Source organism: Malus domestica, chromosome 14 (genome assembly GCF_042453785.1).
Source record: "Malus domestica chromosome 14, GDT2T_hap1".
In the NCBI taxonomy this organism is placed as follows: domain Eukaryota; kingdom Viridiplantae; phylum Streptophyta; class Magnoliopsida; order Rosales; family Rosaceae; genus Malus; species Malus domestica.
In genome coordinates this window covers 31412038-31434219 of record NC_091674.1, presented here as the reverse complement: position 1 = coordinate 31434219, position 22182 = coordinate 31412038, and the positions used below count along the sequence as shown (strand labels likewise).

Sequence of the window (22182 nt, the reverse complement as noted above, 5' to 3'; positions counted from 1 at the left end):
ACACGGTAAATGATATGTTGGTTATATGCGTTATGTGACACACAATGTGAAAAGTAACATTCAAACTAATTAAACAACCAACTGCATGATGAACAAGCACCTAATCTTAATTAATTAATTAATTTCGGGCTTTTTCTATTTCTCTGTGTCCGAGTTCACACAACTCACTGTGTCTGTGTGGCCCTCTCCCTTTCCTATTGGATAATATACCATTGCCATTTACCTAGCTAGCCATGTGTCATGTGGGTGTGAGTGTTTGGTGATCGCAATTTGAATTGAAAGATTGCTAGTTTGTTTTAATTTCATATATAGCATTCGACAAGAATATAGAAATGGTCAATTTTTTTTCTTTTTACTAGGCAGGGACATAGAAATTAAAATGTGAAAGAAAATATTACCTAGAAATATTTTATGAGTTGGGACAAATATCATTTTTCATTTAGAAAGAAGAAAAAAAAAATCGGAGAATAAGCTGCTTTTATGCGGCAGGCGAGAGGCCAGTGCTCACGAAATTAAACCAACACTGATGGTGAGGTGAGGTGAGGTTTGTGTGTTTTTCTTTTCTTTTTATCTTGTCGATCGCGGAGAGCCAATTGGTACGGATTCAATCATACAACCGGCCTAGATTATTGTCCTTGCCTGCCCTAGCTAACAACTCTCTCTGCCACCAACTAATTACTTTACAAATTTATATATTAATTAGCTTCAATTCTGCATGCAGAATAGTAACATGCTGGAAGGAATTGCAATTTGTCAGTGTATCGTTATTTGAATTTGCCTCTCAACCAGGGCCGGCCCAGGCCCAGTGCAAGCAGGGCAACCGTCTGGGGCTCAAAAATATTGGGGGCACCAAAATTATTAGGATGGTATATTTATATATGTTTTCATAAGAGTATAAATTTATAAAATTTGGTTCAATGACACAGAAATTTAAGTAGAAGAGGTGGTTTGGTCATTTGAAAATAATGAGAGGTCTTGAGTTCAAAACACCACATGTGCTTATTTACTTTTTAATTTTTACAAATTTCTTTTCAGAAGAGTATAAATTTATAAAATTTGGTTAAAGGATCAAGAAGTTTAATAAGAAGCAATGATTTTTGTTGTTTAAAATTAGCAAGAGGTCCTAAGTTCGAAACGCTATGGGCATGTTTATTTTTTTCAATTTTAACAAATTTTTGTTTGGTTGTTAATTTATTTTTAGTTACTAGCTAGTAGCTATGTAGCTTGTTATTTTTAAATATTCGTTTCAATTCAAGTCTAATCTTTAACAATGAGTAATACGTAGACCAAATTTGTAGCGCAAATTTGTAAATTATATGACGTGTAATCAAAATATTTAATTTAATGCTCATTCATTACTAATACATATCAATTAAAGACTCGAAAACATCATTATTTTTTTAGTCCCATATTGACAAGGTTAGTAAATAAGAAAAAACACCTCATGATTTATACAAAAACACTTTCAAAGTTCAAATGGAAAACAAAACTCATCATCTATCTACTTATAAGCCTAGAGTTGTTTGGTTTTCTTCTTTCAATACAAAATAAATTAGTCTTTTTGTGTTTCTAAATTATTGAGTTTGAAGTGTTTTTCTAAGTATAATTTTATTAATGTCTTACGTGTGAAAATAAATAATTTTCTTATATGAAGTTTGGGCACCTTTTTTGGCGTCGCCCCGGGCCTCAAAAATCTCTGGACCGGCCCTGCTCTCAACTAAGACACTTAAGACATGTCTAATAACCATTTTGTTTTTTTTTTGTAATTAGTTAGAGATATGTGTTATATATATATATAGAGTATAGAGAGAAAGAGAGAGAGAGAGAGAGAGAGAGAGAGCTTGTGTTTATATATATTATAGCTAGGAAAGTGAAAAGTGATGGTATATAAATATGTGTATGGAGCATGCAAAGGATATCATGATTCGTGAAAAGATGATGGCCATAGATACAATATAATATTTGATTTGATATATATGCAAAATGCAAAAAGCAATTATAATTAGTACGTGACTTATTGGTGCTTAGCTTGGGAGCAAAGCAGGTGCCACCCCAGCAAATTGGAATTGGTGGCTTTGGTCGTCCTTAGTCTTCCACCCCAAGCAACGAACCATCATATCGTGTAATTAAAGACTCACCATCAATACAACCATGTATATAAAGCACGCTGAGCCCAATAAGTCAATGTATGCCATTTCCACTCCGACTCTCTTTAGGAGGAGAGAGGGACCACTAATTCACCCTTTATTTCAAAAAGTAATATTAGGGATATCAAAATTTTTAAATCAAATTGCAAATTAAATGATGTGTCATCCATAAGAAACAAGTATGTTAATCAACATTTAATTAATAATTCAATCATCTACAACCACATTATTTAATTTGCAAATTTAGTTTAAAAAAAATTTGATCTCCCTTCTATTTCAAATTATTTAGATGTGAAAGATCCTTCCACTTCCAATTCTAATTCCAATTCTTCTTTCCTTGAATGGTATATAAATTCTTAATATATATCGCTGCGTAGGGCCCTTCCAAATCATATATTTCCTTGTATGCATCATATCATATAAAAACCCTAATTCCATTGTGCAGTGGCCACTTGGCAATTAGCTAGGGCGAGGGAAAAAGTTAAAACAAAAGGGATAGGGCGCCGCTTGGTGGACGCCCACCACTAGCGGCAGAGCTTCAAAGTTTCCAACGCCCATCTTCAAACTTCTCCTCTCTTTCTGCCTCTCTGGTTTGGTTTCTAGTGGGAGATGAATATACATAGGCTATTTGTATATAGGGGTAAATCCCCTACCAGCAGTGTGTGTGACTCCAACATATGTCTCCATCTCTTTATATAAACATTAATCAAGCGGTAGCTACTTGAAACAACCAACAATACAATTCATTATATATTCACTGCGTTGTTTGCTTAATTGTTAATCTTAATTAATTACAAGCAGCTTCCATTTATCCCTAATCAGTAATAAGGAAAGCAGATTGTGGTTTCAATTCTTAGAAGTTAGAAGATGATATATATACACGTGTGAATCGACTTGATAGCTAGGTCGAGGGCATGGACATCAATCACAAAAACTTTTCTTCAATTCATTAGTTTCTTATACGTATATAGCTACATGTATCATAATTCATAGGTCGTCGATATCTCACATGGAGATGGAACTATATTCTAGTAGAATTGTTTATTAATTAATCTTGCCGTTGCTGCCGATGCAATCGAAAGAAAATTAAACTGCAGTAGCAATTTAAAAAGCATATGCATGCAGTACATTGTGTATTATATATTTGGTAGAGGATAAAGATAGGGGGTCAGTGGTAATTAAGTTGGTCACCCAAGAAGCCAATTTATAAACAAAAGTAATCTTTGAAAAAATTTCACCTCGATATACATATCTATATATCTAGAATGTTACTGCAAATAATATCATTGTTACACCTCTACTCATATAATAGTATGGAACAAGAAATCAAGGATGTATTTGAAATATTTATGGGCAATACTCTATTCATTCTTTTTAAACATAATAACATTTATTTTTAAAATTTTACATACTGTGTTCATGCTCTCGATCTAAAGTTGACCTTTTAGAGCTTTCCTTCACCTTATACGTTAAATTAATCATCACAGTGGACTAAAAACTCACTCGTTTTACCATGAAATCCTCTACAAAGTGCTCCAAAAACTTCAAAATTTGTTTTTAATAGCGGAATGAGAGTATTAACCACGCTCGAACATGCCAATTATGTCCTTCCATGTGTTCATTGCTTGAAGGAATACATCAACTTTCGTTGTTGTTTGTTGATATAACGGATTATCCATGAAGGACTTCAATTGCCAAAATTGAAACTACATGTCCTTAAGTGAAAGATCCTTCAAACTAAGAGAGCAATATTCTTATAATTTTAATTTTGTTATATTCATAATTGGTAAGATATCCCAATCATGTTGACTTATAATTACTTAAGCATGTGCTGATTGGTAGCTAGCTAGTACTATGTACAAACAGTTTTATTCTTGTATGCTAATAAACTGGTTTTTCATCAAGAAAAAACGATCGAGCTCAACTTTGTCACCGACTCATCAAAGCAACTAGGTACGTATGTCAAATGAAAAGGAAACCCACGATGGAGAATTGGATGTATCGATCGCAAAATACACCAAGAGGGGATTACTGTTTACCTAACAATGTTGGGCCTGACCAAAGAGGGATAGTGATGCATAATTATTAACGACAACTCAACCTTCAGTTGTTGATCCCTCAACGGGTGGATTTATGTGTTAACCAAAATCAAAGCCAAAGCGAATACTGTACTGTTTGTGATCGTGACTGTAGAAAGATTTCTCTCTCTCTCTCTCTCTCTCTCTCTCTCTCTCTCTCTCTATTGTAAATGTAATGCCATCAATCACTAGTAGAATTACGTAGTAGTAGTCTAATATGTACACTGTAGCTCATGCCAAGTGACGTTATTTTACTTTTATTTGCTTGCTTTGCTACTATAATATATCTAATGACTGTGTTAAAATTAATATCTATCAAAGAACGAAAAAAGAAGAACCAACGCATTATAAACTTGTATTCTTATTCGATTAATTAAAATAAATAAAATACAACAAAGTATCAAAACGACTATGCAACCAAACGGCTACGTTCTTGTTATACTTAATTCATACAGAATTACAATTAAAATGCGTGCTTATAATGACCTAATTATGAAACACATAATAAAGCAATCTTAATCCCTAATAAAAATACAAAAGGAACTATAATTCTTATCTTACGATAAAACCACAAACATAATCAACATTCTTGTGTTCTTCATCAGTCATTGGCTATCTTCAACATTCCTCCTCAGCCCTTACCCCTTGTCAATTAGGCAATCAGCACTGGCAATGATATGATGTTCGTAGCTAGCTGCAATGTATTGGCTGACATGAAGCGTGCCAGTGCCTGTGCAACTTTTGATAATCACGACAAACGACTCCGACACATTTGAAGACGAATCGAAACCAACGGTACAAGTTCATTTGGGTTAAAGTTGTAATTACAGTTGGTTAGAGGAGAGAGGTAGGTTCCAAATGAACTTGTTGGGACATGGCAGAGTGTTTTTGGTACTTAGTGAGTGACTTGTGAGCTATCAGTTTCAACGCAGAATATTCATAATATAGATTTCGTAAACAAAGTAGTATAATGAAAAAACGATCGTGGAAAAGCAGAACCAGGCAACCACAGGGGTGGGGTGGGGTCAGAGAGAATTTTTAATGTGATCGGTACACATAGTGATATATCACGTGTCACTATATAAATGTTGAAATATGTATGTTAAAAAGTTAATAACTTAAAAAATAAAATTTCCGACCACTTATATAAAAACACGTGGTGTACTACCTATATTCCCCGTCACAATGAAAAATTTCTCGTAGGGGTAAAGAAATCCTCTCTAGATCCCTTCAACCAAATCAAAGGATCCAGACCCTTGAAATTTGATCTAACGGCTACAAACAAGGAGTCCCTTTAAAAAGTATAATAACTTTAACGGTTAGATTAAATTTGAAGGCTCCGGATCCTTTAATTTGATGAATTTGGTGAAAAGAATCCGGAAATAATCCCTTTCCGTGGGGGTGGTGGCTAGTGCATGGCTGTGGGTGTTCCCTGGGGTCAGACAGAAGGAGACCCCCAATGGCCCCCAATGGCCCCCAATGAAAGGGAGGGTCCATTTCTGCTTATCATCAGCCTGGTTAACTTATGCCACTTTCATCGCATGCAAATGCAATGCATCCTCCTAAATTGTACAAATTAAGATTTGAGATATATTTGTAATCTATATTTCCTTCCTTAATAATTTGTAACTAAAATGATGATGAGCACCTAGCTAGCTAGCTTCTACTAGATCTAAATAATTATCCAGGGTAATTAAGCTAATAGTTAGCTTGGTATCCAAGAAGAAATTACAAACTTTGATTAGTTGAGTGGGGTTAACAGAAACACGATGATCAATATCATCATCTACTCCTATAGGCTATAGTTGTATATACATATAAAGACAGAAGCTGGTTAATATTTGTTTGTTTGAAAAATAGTGGAGGAAATTTAGGAATGGAGAACAGCTGCTGATTATCCAATATCCACCCACCAATTTCCAACCAACCCCTCCAAAAACAACAACTTAAAACTATATATATACAGCTTCCATTCCATTTTGGCTTAAGGAATAGAGAAGGAGCTAGGGAGGGATCTTTTGTTGAGCCAAGTTTACTTCCTTAATTGGTTAATTTATTTACAGTTTGTACATAAACTGTTCTTTACAAAATTACAGTGTAAGTTGTTACAGAGTTACAGTGCATGGTCATGACTCAAGCTTAGCATAGCATGTGGAAATATGGGATCTTTTTGCTGCAGGGTTAGTTCTTAGTGTTAGAAAATTCCGGACTGAAAAATTCACAAATTAAATTGCAATATATATGTCTATTAGAAGGTTCCATTCCTAATTCCATTAAGGCTTTTTAGGATGACATCAAACTCATGTTGAGCTAGCAGGTGGATAAGTTGTGAGATAATATCAATATGTTAAATCATTAACACGTCTCATTAAAATTTAGTACTTGATAGTGATAATTAACTATGTGGTATAATGAGTTGAGCATGCACTTATTATGAATTATATTTAGAAGTAGGACTGAGCCGTGGATGAAAATAAAGCGGCATGGTCCGAGATCTAATGGAGATTAGATTTTAGTTAATTAATCCAAAACTTTGCTCGAACTTGTAACATCAACTAATTTTCTAATTTGGTGCTGGTGCTGGTGCTGATGCTGGCCCATATATGACCATAATAAGAAAAGAAAGGGTACTTTAATAATAGAAAGAATAATGTGGCAAACGTCGAACAGTTTGGGAGAGGACGTGAAGATTGGACGGCAGAGATTTGATCAATTAGGAGTAGTTGTGGGGAATTTAAGTTTAAGCGCCTCTCACAAGCACAAAGGGCCCTTCCCTTTCGTGTTTTTAAGCCCTCCCTCCCTGTCCCTGCCTCTTGGTCCTTGTCCTTGCTCATCTTAATTTCTGTCTATCTATCTTTCTCTCTAAACAAAAAGCCCATTAATCTCTGCATCACCATTGAAGTCGAAGAGATGCAAAATCCGTCTGCAACTGCAAATGCAAACTGCATCCGTTCTCTGCTTTACTTTCTGTCCATTCTTCGTAGCTCTATATGAATGAATTAATCCTAGTCCATTAGCCCACCTTCATTCCCTCTTCATTTTCTTCTTGTTGATTTCTCTTTTTCTTAGTTTCTTTGTTTATATATATGATATGGGAGTGAACCAATTTTTTCATGTGATCCCATCCTAGCTAGGCTATAAGGCTGCTCATATACATATTTTCATCAAGTGCCACGCAACTTAATCATCTTCATGTCTTGAGCCTTAAGGTATTAATTTATTCCAGCAAATTTTTATGCTGTTTTAAGGAACCCTTTCGTCTCTCTCTCTCTCTCTCTCTCTCTCTCTCTCTCTCTCTCTCAGAGTTCCTAGTCTCCGTGTCTAGCCTAAGTAAAGTAGTCTTCAATTTCCCAAATCCCTACTGTTTCGAAAATGGCGGTTTTATATGCTATTTCGGGTCTCATTTTGTCGAGCAGAGGCACAGCGTGTGGTTTTTGACACATTCTCTGCTTCTTTCTTTCTTCTTATTTTGAATTTGAATTTCTCTCAGAACTTATCCTTCTTTGGATTAGGAATTAATTATAATTAGGATACAAATTAAGATGATGGCGGATGCGTTCAAAAGAGGAAGACTGGAAACGGCAATCTGGGCAGCAAAGGTGTTGCTGCTTTGTGTAGGGACAGTGTCGACAGTGGTATTCTTCAAAGCAGCAATCATTCCTTACTTGCTCAACCTCTGTCTTTCCATCGTCCCTCACATCCGGACTTCTTTCAAAAACTGCTGCTCCTTATCTCCTCTTTACATCTACATCATCCTCAACTTTATCATCCTCACCATCGCTGCCTCCTCCGCTTTCCAACGCCAAAACCACAACCACAAGCACCACCTTTCCTCTTCTTCCGTTGCCTCCGGCGACACTACTAAAAACAATGCCAAGACCACTGACAACATTGACCCCTCTCACGATTTTATTTACAGTCCAGACAACAACACCGACAACAAGTACAACAGCAGCCAATCCCAGATGCTGTCCGCCCAGCCGCCGCAGCAGCAAGACAGATTATTCCAAAGTCATCCGGAAGATGATGCAACTTTTCTATTCTCTTCATCATCTCTAGACAACCATCCGTACACATTGAATAATGAGATGATCAGTTGGCATGACATTCACACAGTACAAGAAGGTGTAATTCCAAATACTATTCTCAGTACTAGTACTACTACCTTTGAGTATGATGATCATCAGCGATCTGGGCCTTCACCGGAAAAGTGCTGCGGTGACTCAATGCCAACGGAGGAGGAGGAGGTGGAGGCGGATGATGACACCAAGACATTGGACACGACATGGAAGGCCATCATGGATGGGCAAGGCAAGGCAAGCGGTAAGCACCTCAAAAAGAGTGACACTTGGGACACGCCTCCTCGCCTAACCGGCCGGCAATTGGCCATCACAAATACCAAATTCAAAGTCCCACAACGTCAATTGAATCAATGTAACTTGGATGATGATCACGATGACGAGGACGATGCAGTGACATGGGCTCGACGGGAGCTCAAGAAATCGGACACGTTTAGCGACAGAGTGTCTTTGAGAAGGCAAAAGTCGATGAGTCAGGAAGAGTTGAACCAGCGAGCAGAGGCCTTCATCAAGAAGATCAACAATGACATCAGACTTGAGAGGCTAGAATCTGATCAACGCCGTTTCAGGGAGATTGCTAGCACTGCCATTTAGCTTCTACTCGTACTATTATCATAAACCTTTTTCCTTTCTTCTTGGTGTGTATTTAATTATCTTCGTTTTTGTTCATTTACTTTTATATGCACAAGGAATACCCCGAGAGATTCTCTTGTCTGTTCATTAAGCTTGTTTATCTCTTATGTATTTGTTAATTAGTTATCAGCTGGCAGAAGCTCATCGAGTACCAAACCATTAGTTTTATATGTATGGTTATTATATATGTTGATTCATAAACTTTGTTTTAATTAGTACTACTATTGCTGTTATATTAGAGTTTTTTGGGAGAAGACTCAGCTGAGAAATACCTTTTTGGCCTTTGGCTTAAACACTAATAATCTATATATGCTGTCGAATCTTTTCAGGTAGACTTGTGTTTTCTGGAGGATTATATTTTAAAAAATAATAAACATGCGCATCTTTAATTATTCTCTCACTCATTCATGTTTAGTTTTGTGTGTTGATTCTGTTTAATTTAATTAATTGGATGATAAAAAAATATAAATATTTCCTTTATGTATCAATTAGAGAACGATCCTTCAACTCCTTGTTTACAATTTTGTTTAATTGATTGTATGACTATCCAGAATCCACTCCACCATATAGATGATATATGATTATATGTAGCCTGTAGGCATGTAATTGGTTAGTGTAAGTATCAAGCAAGGATAGGAATATGTATAGGTTAGGCAGGTTTTAGTAGGCACTTAGGAGTGAGGACAGCATCCATCCAATTTAGAATTTACAACCAATGGTTTCTCAGCACTAATTCAAGATTAAGCCGAATTTTGAAAACAAACTAGTGTATGCTCAAATCTGTAAAGAATTGAGGACATTGTCTCACCTCCCATACTGTACGTAGAGACTCTCCTCTCTACCACATAAGGAAAAAGTCTTTGCTTTCTAAACTTGTGGAGACTATGGGTTCGTTTGGAAATGCTTTTAAAATGACTAGAAGTGCTTTTGGTGAAATTGATTTTGGATTCCAAAAGCATTTAAGAGCTTTTTGGAAGAAGCACCAAATATGTGCTTCTTCCAGGAAGCACTTAAAAGTGCTTTCCAAAAATAAGTTTCAAAAACATTTTCACTAAAAACGCTTTTAGTCATTTTAAAAGCACATCCAAATGAGCTCTATTTATATTTTGAAACGAGTAGAATATATTATTTTAGATTTAAAGAAAGAAAAGGCTGTACTGAAATAGAATTCGTATTTGATTAGCAATGTGGTGTAGAATATCAATAAAGGAAAACTAATGAAAAGGGTTTGAAAACTTTGAGTTTTAATGATAAGGACAAAATAAAGGGTAAAGTGAATAGTACCATGATTGACTTTTTAGTGTAAAAATATGGTTTTTCGTTAAAGTGAACAGTACCAGGTGCTTTTCGTTAGGTACCGTTTGGTACGTGGGACGGGACGGGACGGAACAGGACGAGCCGTTCCGTCCCACGTTTGGTGCGCCTAAAAACTGTGGAACGGGTTGTCCCATGGGACGAAATTTGGCTGATTTTTCGTTCCACCTCTTCCTCCTGGAACGACCCGTTCCACATCCGTGGAACACAAATTTATAACATTTTATGACAAAATTTCTCCTTATCTTTTTCAATATTTACATCATCTGTTCCGTCCTGTTCCGTCCCGTCCCGTCCCGTCCTGTTCCGTCCCGTCTGTGTACCAAACGGTACCTAAAGTTCGCTATCAATAATCCATTTTTGATTAGTAATGTGGAATTTGTGTGGATTTAAGATTAAGAGGCAGGCTAATAAGAGTTTTTGGGCCAAGGGAGGAATAAAGAATCTCCAAGTATCAAAAATGGGCCCCTGCCTGCGAGACCTGCCACCAAAGACAAAATACAAAAGTTGAGGGTCTCTTGGATTTCATTCAAGTTGAGTGACCTTGTGTAATGACTAATGAGCTGGTCGAAAGCGCCTCCCTCCCAAGTCCCAACAGGCACAAGTAGACTTGTGGTCTATTCTCTATAGGGTATAGATGAATGATGATGCCCAGTAAGCTGTAACCCAACAAAACAACTTTTCAGAATTTGGCATAGCATGAGAAATGAACCCTTTTAACCCAAAACCTTGGGCTACAGGTCTCTCTAGAGCCTCTACACTAAAGCAAAGCCATCCAGGGGAGGAGAGATTCTAGCTAGCTCATCCACAACAGTAAGGCCTCTACCATTTCACACGGCAGGCCCAGCGCCTCGAGTCCTCTTCACTCCCTTTTTACTTAATCCTAGCACCTATCAAACATGGAACTATATTAATAAGTAGATGTGTGATATTCACATATCCATTTTTATTTCTCATATATCTTTTTAATTTTCGACAGTTTGATTAGATAAACTGAAAAAGATTAAGGACATAACTCAACAAGAAATGTGTGATATTCACATATCCATTTTTATTTCTCATATATCTTTTTAATTTTCGACAGTCTGATTAGATAAACTGAAAAAAATTAAGGACAGAAATAAAAAAGAAATGTATGAAAAGTAAAAAAATATGTGTGATAATACATTTCTAATAAGTAGTTCAGTCCAAAATACAGTATCCAAACAAATGCATCCTTAAAAGTCGCCACAAATTAGGGGAAAAAGATGAAATAAAATATTTCCCAGAATCACACACTCGCAAGTTGCAACAGCCACTACCAGTCTGCCATTGCCACTATATGCTGTATAGCTCCGGAGGCTCCAGCTACTGTTTTGTCTTTCGTCACAGGAGAGAAAGAGAGAGAGAGAGAGGAGGCTGAGATGGCGGCTGCGGTGGCGTCGTCAAATCCGAAAGAGGAAGTGAAGACGAAGAATAAGAAGGAGGGATTGGGGTGGATAGAGTGGATGAGGGGGTGGTTGTATGTGGTCTACGAGATGCTGTTCCAGAGAATCACCGCCAGCCACTTGCAAAACCCCATGCCTTTGCCTCCCGTCAACGATCTCACTTGCATTGTCACTGGATCCACCAGCGGAATCGGCCGCGAAATCGCCAGGTCTCCTACTTCTCCTTCCTTCAAATCTCCAAACATTCACGAATTCAGTTTCTTGTTAGCTTGTTTATTTTAGTATAAATAAATCAACTCGATTTGCAAGATTGTATTAGGATTTGGGGCTCCGTCCCTCTGTTTGGTTACTGAGAACTTTTGATACCCTGGTGCCCATTGCTCAATTTCATTTCTCAAGTTCGAATTATATTTGCTTGAACATGAAAACTGAACAGGCAGTTAGCGGAATCAGGGGCGCATGTTATAATGGCGGTGAGGAATACGAAAGCGGCTAATGAGCTGATCCAGAAGTGGCAGAATGAATGGTCTGGAATGGGACTTCCTCTGAATATTGAGGTATCTTATGAACATCCCAAGGGCCACCGCCAATCTACCTTTGATTTCATTAATTGTATGCAAATATATAATTTTGTATAATCTTTATAGGTAATGGAACTTGATCTGCTTTCATTGGATTCTGTCGTGAGATTTGCCGAAGCATGGAATGCACGTTTAGGCCCTCTTCATGTTCTTATCAACAATGCTGGGATATTTTCAATTGGAGGTTGATCCTTTTACTGACATTTTTACATATTTCGAAGCTTCGTCTCTTCAGAATCTTATTTTTCATTTACTGGAATACTCTGCCTATGGTGTGTTCAGAGCCGCAAAAGTTTTCAAAAGATGGTTACGAAGAACACTTGCAAGTGAATCATCTGGCTCCAGCACTGCTATCCGTCTTGCTATTGCCTTCCCTCATTAGAGGCTCTCCTAGTCGAATTGTTAACGTGAATTCTGTTGTAAGTTCTATGATCATCGTGCGTAAAATTTACATGCCTGTGCTTATGCTTTTTTAGGTATATACGATACATATAACTTTCACACACCTATTTACACACACATGGAATATTGGCGCTATAATTTATTTCACAGTTTGATATTCTTGTTTTACTGTTATATAACATAAATCTGAGAATGCTGTCTTTCTTTATATAGATGCATTATGTTGGCTTTGTTGACACAGAAGACATGAACGTTGTTTCCGGGAAAAGAAAATTTACAAGCTTAGTGGGTTACACAAGCAGCAAGCTGGCACAGGTGCTCTTAGAAGTCTTTATTGTTTGTTGGTTTGCATATTTTAGCTGGAACAAGCTTGTAAGAGCTACAAGCTTTCCTCCCTATCTGTGTCTGTGGAAAGGAATTAGGTCCTTTTGATCCGTAAACTGTTAGCTACTCTATGTGGAATACAAGTGTCTCTGTCTTTATTTAGATCTTTTTAGTTACTTGGTCCTGTACATTGATCAAGTGCTTGATAATTGGGTGCTATAACTTTAGCATCTGCTTGTCTTTTTCGGCATTCCTTTTATGGTTTCAACATCTGCTTTGATGTCTCTAATCGTTTGTAAAAGCCGGTCATCTATTATCCAAGGTTGGACACTTGCACATAATGAAATGTCAATTAACTGCTGTGGTATGTATATAATTTCCGGAGCTGTAACATGACTACTCTAACCTAGTTGTATTTGGATTGCAGATTATGTTTAGTAGTGTCCTACATAAGCGTCTGCCTGCTGAATCTGGCATTAGTGTAGTATGCGTTTCACCTGGAATTGTCCAGACTAATGTTGTAAGTATCTCGATGCTTTCCTTCCCCCTCCCTTCTTCGTTACCTCAAAGAAGGATATGCCTTCAAGGTTTCTATATGAAAGTTTAATTAACAGTCTTGCATGTTATTGGTTTTATGTACCTTGAAGATTTTATATTCAAAGCTTCTCTACATATATAGTATATTGAGTTTTATGTATCATTTTGGGTTTCAATTAATTGCAGGCAAGGGATCTACCCAAGATTGTTCAGGCTGCTTATCATCTAGTACCTTATTTTATGTTTAGTGCTCAAGAAGGTGTGTCATTCTTGCTATTACATTTCATTTTCCATTTTACCTTCTTACTTATAAGATACTGAAGACACCCCAGAAGAAAGGTTTGTAAATATAATCTTTGATGAGTAGTTAATATCATTTTGTATTTTACTGCAATTAGTAAAGCTAGAGTTGGGCCATAATTAAAGTCACATGATCTTGTTAGTTGGCCATATAAAGTTTATAAAAGATAAGACAGAACAGAATAGAAAAGTCGGTTCTTCTCATCATCTTCCTGTCATGATCCTGTTCCTATTCACTTTGTTAAACCCTAAGAACTCGCTTAAACTCACCTACGAGTTTTAAACTAAAGAACAGCAATAATGCTAAAAAAATCTCTTTGTCGATAGGAATGTCTAAGAAACTGAAACACATATATGTGCTACGAAGATGTGGCTTGTTCTTTTATGTGCAAGATGCATATATGTTACCTACTAAATTTGAAACGTAAATATAAAAAAATGAAACAAAGATTAATCCGAGTAGCCCTGGGATCATCCTAGACTTGTGAAGTTTGGATGAAACCCCGTCTTTATGATAGATTATTTCTTGATCACTTATTACATTATGAATTTTTAACCTATCAGGTACTATTGACCTTGCTCCTAGGTGATCTACTTAACAGATCCGAGTTTTACTGCTATGCAATAAATGAAGCTTTTGATGCTTCTAGAAAACTGAACAAAAAGAGGGGAAGGGAGGGAATGTGAAAATCATATTGTAATGATTTATTGTATGCAGGTTCTAGGAGTGCTCTGTTTGCAGCCACTGATCCCCAGGTTCCCGAGTACTGTGAATTGTTGAAAACGGATGATTTTCCTGTTTGTGCCTTTATTTCTCAAGATTGCCGTCCAACGAATCCTTCAGAAGAATCGCATAATGTTGAAACTTCTCACGAGGTGTGGGAGAAGACATTTGAGATGATTGGCCTTCCTTCTGATGCGGTGGACAGGCTTATAGAAGGGGAAGAAGTTGCAAGCAGATACGGGGCTCATGGGGAGTAGCCTTGTTGCATGATATGCTAGAAGTGCGTGTCGAATGCTCAGCCTAGATAATGTGCGGAAGGGTAGAATACAGAAGAAAGACTGGAGCGCCACAATCATCTGGAAGAAACCTGAAGAGATGGTGCTGCGTTGTACACCACTTTAATTGTTTAGATTTGTTTTAGTCTATTGACGTGTGCGGAGACAGAACGATTAGGAAGGTCTGATGTTGGTATTTGGTTCACCCCCGCCCTTCCCACTGGTTTAATTGTTTTCTTACTGTAAACTAATGTTTTCAATTTCGTAGACAGTGTAGAGAATTATTTAGAGACACAATTGTAGTCTTAAAGATGAGTAGTGACTTAAGAATATAGGTGCTCTTCAAAACGCATTTGTGATTTATTGTGGACATACCCACACCCACGAATTTAGATTTAAATGAGATGGGATGGATGTTATGGAACAATGCAAGATACAATAGTATGCCTGAATTTTTTCACCATCAAAGTAAAACATGTGTTACATTGGGAGAAAGACTAGGGTTAAAAAAGGTCACCGCCATCGAAATGTTTTAAACCATTGATGCAAGGCCACGCGAAAAGTGTTATAAATAACTTTATATTAGTGGTTTGAAAACGCTGGAGTGACTGGTGTCCATGGAAGTCTCTTTCTCTTCGTAGAGTTTAAACTTGTAAGTAGCGGGGAAAAGAGGATTTGAAAATACAAATTTGAAAGGAGAGGAAGTACATGGGAGAGTACATGTGTCGGAATGGGAGTGGTCAAAGTGAAGCTAAAGAAAGACAAAAAAGAGAGTAGTTGCGAATTTTTGGGGGAGAAATCTTTGTTACATATATACAAACAAGCGCGCCGACTCTCTTTGAATTCTCTCTGGTCTCCATCCATATTATGATATTAATCAAGAATGAAGGGTAAGTAATAAATATTATTAGGAGCTTTGCTTAGGCTTGGCTTTGCTTTGCTTGTCAACAACTCAGACTGAGAGTCACTCACCATATTCTCACATACGTTACTCTTCTCTCTTTGGGCCTGCATCTGCCTTTGCCTCTGCATCTTTGCCTCTGCCTTTGCCTCTGCATCTGCCTCTGCATCTTTGCCTGTGCATCTGCCTGTGCATCTTTGCCTGTGCATCTGCCTCTGCCTCTGCCTCTGCCTTTGCCTTTGCCTCTGCCTCTGCCTGCAGGTAACTCTCTCTCTCATGGTTTCTTTTCTTCTTGCAACTTCCCATTCTTATACCATCATCCGCGACACACCATTGTCCAAATCTTTTCTAATTTCCTTTATTTATTATATATACATATACAAATACATACGAATCCGGACCAAGAATCCGTGAATCATATTTTTTTATTATAAGATTATAAATCATTTTAAATATTTTTATTTAAAATTAAATACAAAGTGTATCGAACAAAAACTGATCGCACATATACAATGAACGGAATCAATTAACGGATCTTTACTATCCTTATCAAAAGAATCCGAAAATGATCCTGTTGGTATACATACACGACGCATATCAGTGTTAAGCAGTATACGGTAACACATTGTTTTATTGATAGATCATTCAAACCAAATACAAACAGTCCTTTAAATAGTGAAAACCTAAAGCAAACCCTAGACTAAAACAAGTAAGTAATTTAAAACTTAATGAGCAAGTGATTAATCCTTGGCCCGCAAGACAACTAATTTAAAAACTAATAATCTAAATTCCAACACCCCCCGTCAAACTCATGGCGGTACACGACATGGGTTTGCCAAAGTGATGAGGATGCAAGCTCCATTGTACTATCTTCCGATGCCAATTCCAATACGAAATTCCATCGGTGCAAGTGCAAGATCCCAAATTCCAGTGCCAGTGCCAGTGCCAGATTCCAATGCTAGTGCCAGTACCAGTGCAAGATTCCAACCAATGCCAGTGCCAGTGCAAGATAAATACTAATGCCAGTGCAAACTTCCAATCCAAGTTCAAGCTACCATGCCCAATCATCTTTTCTAGATTCAGATTCCGAATCATTTGCAATATGCAAAACAGAAGGCACAACTGCTGCTACATGTGGTGGTTTATGTGGAAATCCATGTTTTTGAGATAACTCGGGACATTGGGATTTCCAATGCCCTTTCCCTTTACAATAAGAACACTCATCCATAGCAACACCAGTTTTATTACGAGGTCTCGGCCCAATTGCCGCAGCCAATGCTGAAGTGTTTGACAACGATGAAGAGAGCCTATGCGACTGCACACGGACTTCTTCGGCTTGTAACTCATTAAGAACAGAATCAACAGATGGAAGAGGAGTTCGATGTAGGATGGAGCTACGGAGTGTCTCAAACTCATCCCGAAGAGGCATTAGAAACTGAACAAGACGTTGTTCTTCTCTATATTGACAATAAAGCTCGACGATGCCAAGTTCTTTAGGTTCAGTCAATGCAAGTTGATCCCAAAGATTGGTCATTTCATTATAAAAAACTTGAATACTCTTATCACCCTGCTGGATTGCACGAATCTCCATTTCTAGTTGATACCTCTTAGCAAAATTGGCCTTGGTATACAACTTTGCTAAGTGATCCCAAACTTCCTTACATGTTGAGAACTTAGCAAGTTGCATTCCAATAGTCAAATCAACAGAATTATTAATCCAAGTAATAATCTTTGAATTATTCATCTCCCATGCAGCAAACAATTCAACATGATTCTCATCTTTGGGGTTATTTGGAATAGAAACCATTCCAGAAACATAGCCCCACAATCCTTTTCCAATCAAAAAATTCTTCATCACATAAGCCCAATACACATAATTATTTCCATTTAATTTCACACCAATGGCTTGTAGGGAATCATCCTTTGCAGATGCCATGACAACACTCCGTAAAAAAATAAAATAATACCTGATAGCAAGCAGGCGATTTAGACAAACGGGTACCGGTGCAGACTGATGCAAGCTCAAGCCGATGCAGATTCAATGGGTGTGGGTGCGAGGGTTTCAAGATTTACGCCCAGGAGGCCGACGTGGTGCAGGTCCAGTGCAGCCAAACCAACAGCCTGTGCCAATGATGCAGCAGCATATGCTGCCTAGGGGACGTGTGTACCGCTATCCACCTGGTCGCAACATGCAGGAAGTTCCATTTTCTGGAGTCGGCAGTGGTGTAGGGCGATCTGGTGCTGGTTCACGAATCACTCAGGCTGACGGCACCGAGACAGGTCCAGCGAACCTGCTCTTGATACCATGTTAAGCAGTATACGGTATCACATTGTTTTATTGATAGATCATTCAAACCAAATACAAACAGTCCTTTAAATAGTGAAAACCTAAAGCAAACCCTAGACTAAAACAAGTAAGTAATTTAAAACTTAATGAGCAAGTGATTAATCCTTGGCCCGCAAGACAACTAATTTAAAAACTAATAATCTAAATTCCAACAATCAGTTCATTGTTTTCTTTTAATCTTGGGCTTCTTTCTGTCCATGTGTGTGTTTAATTTATTTATGAATGCACCAGTGCATAGTATGGAAGCCGTCGTGATTTGAAATTTTGAATGCCATACACAGTCCGAGTCTCCATAGTTTAATATCTCAAGAGTCTTTGATTAAGGTTTGACTTTTAACTCCTTAACAATTAATTTAGGATGGTGCTCCACTTCTTTTTATTTTTTATAAATTTTATGTTATTTTTTATCTTTAATTCTCTTAATTCATAAATTTGACAGTCGAAATAAAAAAATGTGTAAAAGATAAAAATGTATTACGAATATCACCATTTTAATTTATTTTTTGTGTGTATGTATTTTGATTTGTGGGCAGATGAGACAAACATTTAGAATTTGGAAGGGAACTGTGATTGAGATTCCAACAAACAAACAAACAATGAAACAACATCATTTGTTTAATTAATTAATTTTCCATTTATTAGTTGTTATTCTGTCTGTTTTTGAGTGTGTGTGAGAAAGAACGAAAGAATAGAAATTAGGACGACTCTCCTAAAAGTAGTTATATAAATAAATATTACTTTTCTCCATGAAAATTGTGCATGGGGAATTGAGTCATGATCACTGTTCCAAAACCACGCGCCATGTCTAGAATTTCAGATATACTTGTGAGTGACTGTGGTGACCAATGACCATACATACATATGCGAAATGAACAGTTTTGATACTCGTCTTTCGAATTCATTGCTCGTCCTCCTCCTCCTCGAGATCTGCGCTGTAATGTCTTGTACTACAAGGCAAAGAATTAAGTTTGTGTGGTGCTGCTGCTTCTGCTCTCTTCTCTCAGAAACATGAGTCAGAGGGATTAGATACATGTGTACGTACTGTCTCCGTCTTAAATGCGTTTCAGAGACGAAACCCTACTCCTGCTCTTTCTGTTTCCACATGTTTTTACTGTTCATGAATAGCTAAGCTATGTTTATGTTTTGCTTTTCTTTTATTAATTTTATATAATTTATTCACTTTTAATTTTATAAAGATATATCGATCGGATCGACAGCGGTGTAGAAACAAACAACAACATCAGCAGCTTCATCAAATCTTCCTTCTTCTTCAGTTGTGTCGTCGGCTTCTCCAAGTCCAAGTAGTTTTATCAGCAGCAACAAGTCCACCATGAATCGGAAACCCACATGCCTCTTATCCGTCCGCGACGGTAGGAATATTTTCACTTGAATCATTTCGCTTCTCCATTCAACTTTTACTCGTGGACCGGCCGGCATCTGGCATGCAAAAATCGTTTGGTCTCTCTGTTCAATAATACAATGTCGCATGAACAAATATTCAGATGATGATGTTGTATTATTGAATTGAAACGCCTACGTACTCATTTATTTCAGCCATTTTCTATAAATCTTTTATCTTGAATTGAACAACGGACGCATGATTGAATGGAAATGCTTAGGAGGTTTTTGCGTGCAAGTGCACATGTGATGATGTGATGTGACTAGGTAACGTACGTAGCCTGAGTTTACCATCTTTGGCTGTCTATCTGTCCATCCATCTTCCTTTGTGTTTGAATTTCAAAACTCGATCTGATAGAGTCGTAGTGAGTAATCTAGTAGGCTAAAAGGGCATTGGCTCGAGGCAGGAAGTCAGTGACCTTTCTTTTTCCCTTTTTCTTTCGTATTTTTCATACTCTATGATACAAACTCGTGCTAGGATTAGAAATAGGATTCAAGAAAAAAGAGAAACTCCTTCCGTCTGTTTGTTTCAATATTCTTTGTTTTCTTTTTCTTTCTTTTTTAACAATAATTCTGCATGAATTGGTGCTAACATTTTATTATATTTTAAGCTCATACGATATTGAATTTAATTATAAAGCCCCCATGATAACTTTGATTCTATGCAGAAGGGGGCTACACATACGAGTGTTTAGTTTGTATCAAGAGTAAAATCAAATTTGAAATAATGAGTGAGGGAATCTTATATCTTGATGGATGGAGAGTGACATATATGTTCTCCCCGGTGGAAATTGGTCCTTTAGTCATTTGGTGGTCCTGCTGCTGTCTTTACTTTACCTCCCGTTGGCTGTTGTGAAATTCAAAATCTCATTTCGAATTAGGTGCTCTGCTCAGTCTCCATCTTTAATTTTTTTTATTTGCATGATTAATTTGTTTGTTCAGCATATAATGTGAATATTTTTTGCCTTGGAAATTGGCTGTCCATGCATCCTAGGCTAGCTATCTCATATACGTTGAACAAATATGAGCGGAAGGGAATTAACGAAGCCTTGGTTGTTATTATGTCAGATATAGAAGAGAGGATGAAGATGCTGGCATCTCACACAGCTCAACAAGACACTGGAGACACCTTCGCTGAACGAGCCGACGCTTACTACAAACGACGCCCTCAGCTGCTCTCTCTGCTTCAAGACTTATACAAAGCCTACGTCACTTTATCTGACCGTTATATTCATACAATTGCCAAAACCAATCATCGCCGTGGACACTCCTCCCAAACCTCAATCATTGATAATGACTGCTACGACGACTGTCATGACCAACAAGATGCCGATGGTGATACATTAAGCCAGATGGATTCGGACGTGGGCAGTTCCCTCTCCTATCAGCCACAATTATCTCTTGCTGCTGCCCGGGATGATAACATGGTGTTGGATTTGGATGCAATTGTTGCGGAGGTTGTGATGAAGAATGTGGAATGCGATATCTTACTTGATGAGGCCAGCACCATGGGGAGGCGATGCAATGAGTCATCAAGGAAGATGAAGTTGCAGAAGAGCTTGCTGGAGGTGCTGGAGTCCGAAAGGCTTATACTACTGAATGAGAATGCTAAGTTGGGGTACAAAGTGGGTGCATTGGTGGAAGAGAACAAAGCCATCGCGTCCGAGTCCATGTTCATTAGGAGGAAGGCTGGAGAGCTGGCTAGGTGTTTGCTGAAGGTGAGGGAGGATCAGAGGGTGTGCATGCTTAGCCGTAAAATCGAGGACCTGCAGGGCCAGATCTATGGGTTGGAGAAGAGGAACAAGGAGTACTATGAGCAACTTGTGAAGAGAGACCAATGGTCCTCTCAACTTGTACAAGAAGAGAGTAGGAGCATAAACAACAAAAGCAAGTATAACGGGAATGAAGTGAATTTGGAGGTTTGTTTCCAAATAGGGAAGATCAATCGGAGGCTGAAGAGAGGTAATAGCAATGTGAAGGATTTTGGCACTGCGAGTGGGAAGAAGGGTTGGAGTTGGTGGGGAAAGGTCAAGAACATGGACTTGTTTCTATGCGGACATAATTCAAGCTCTACTTGACCTCAATGGTGTCTGTCTGTTTAATTACAAACTAAACTTACGTTAATGGTGGTCAGTCTGTTTATTTTTCGTTTAACGTCCTGTAGAGTCAACACTGTCATGAACCTGCTGACTCCACGGTGATTCTGCCTTATATTAGTTTCATGATCCAGTAGAATTTGAGGCTCAAATTGGCTGAAACCTACTATTTAAATCAAGCGTGTCACGAAATTTGCGTTTGTCGCGGCTGCTGACAAGGTGATTTCTAAACATTTTCCCCCGTTTTCTGCACAACCAGCGCAATTTTTATCTGATCGGTCACCCGATGTAAATGTGGATGAACTGGATGGCCCGCCCGGTTTTGGTCCACGAACCGAAAATAGGGTATACTCGCCTATCGGCGAAGAAGATTTCTCTCATGTGCTTTCAAATTCTCAAAAGATCTCAAAAGAAAAGGTGCAGGTAGGACAGATCGACGGGTACTAGTACAGTGAAGCTTGTTTATTGGGGATTTGGATCCTCTCCTGAGCAGATCAGGATCCTCGGGATCAAACAACATGGGCCGTTGGATAAAATCCAACGGTTATAATTATTATAACTTTTAGAAGGACCTCCTGTTTGTAGCCGTTAGATCAAAATCCAACGGTCCATATTGTTT

The 22182-nt window shown here is 37.8% G+C and overlaps 3 protein-coding genes across 7 annotated transcripts; all 3 read left to right on the top strand.

Moving 5' to 3' along the window:
* Window positions 1-7770: 7770 nt before the first annotated feature.
* LOC103455738 (uncharacterized) lies at window positions 7771-8898 on the top strand. The gene has a single exon (XM_008395328.2). It carries the CDS (start codon window positions 7771-7773, stop codon window positions 8896-8898), a length of 1128 nt encoding a protein of 375 aa, XP_008393550.2.
* Window positions 8899-11440: 2542 nt separating this feature from the next.
* Window positions 11441-15248, top strand: LOC103455696 (dehydrogenase/reductase SDR family member FEY-like). The gene is made up of 8 exons (XM_008395279.4): window positions 11441-11887; window positions 12115-12235; window positions 12326-12443; window positions 12542-12678; window positions 12875-12976; window positions 13413-13505; window positions 13709-13781; window positions 14541-15248. Exons 1-8 carry the CDS (start codon window positions 11655-11657, stop codon window positions 14801-14803), a joined length of 1140 nt encoding a protein of 379 aa, XP_008393501.1. The 5' UTR covers window positions 11441-11654; the 3' UTR covers window positions 14804-15248.
* Window positions 15249-15440: 192 nt separating this feature from the next.
* Window positions 15441-21738, top strand: LOC103455695 (kinase-interacting family protein). 5 transcript variants are annotated; one of them, XM_008395278.4, is made up of 4 exons: window positions 15604-15983; window positions 19266-19439; window positions 20136-20348; window positions 20536-21738. In XM_008395278.4, the coding sequence occupies exon 4, from the start codon at window positions 20550-20552 to the stop codon at window positions 21543-21545; it is 996 nt and encodes a 331-aa protein (XP_008393500.1). In that variant the 5' UTR covers window positions 15604-15983; window positions 19266-19439; window positions 20136-20348; window positions 20536-20549; the 3' UTR covers window positions 21546-21738. The 5 variants fall into 5 exon arrangements, with proteins under 5 accessions (XP_028948371.1, XP_008393500.1, XP_070668245.1 ...); XM_029092538.2 differs by lacking the exon at window positions 20136-20348 and having other exon boundaries at window positions 15441-15983; XM_070812144.1 differs by lacking the exon at window positions 20136-20348 and having other exon boundaries at window positions 15608-15711.
* Window positions 21739-22182: the final 444 nt, after the last annotated feature.

Bases quoted from the DNA above. Each gene is read 5' to 3' on its own strand.
- LOC103455738 (XM_008395328.2), top strand. From the start codon at position 7,771: ATGGCGGATGCGTTCAAAAGAGGAAGACTGGAAACGGCAATCTGGGCA.
- LOC103455696 (XM_008395279.4), top strand. From the start codon at position 11,655: ATGGCGGCTGCGGTGGCGTCGTCAAATCCGAAAGAGGAAGTGAAGACG. The intron at 11,888-12,114 runs GTCTCCTACTTC...AAAACTGAACAG, and splicing joins ATCGGCCGCGAAATCGCCAG to GCAGTTAGCGGAATCAGGGG. The intron at 13,782-14,540 runs GTGTGTCATTCT...TATTGTATGCAG, and splicing joins TATGTTTAGTGCTCAAGAAG to GTTCTAGGAGTGCTCTGTTT.
- LOC103455695 (XM_029092538.2), top strand. From the start codon at position 19,400: ATGAATCGGAAACCCACATGCCTCTTATCCGTCCGCGACG. The intron at 19,440-20,535 runs GTAGGAATATTT...TTATTATGTCAG, and splicing joins CCTCTTATCCGTCCGCGACG to ATATAGAAGAGAGGATGAAG.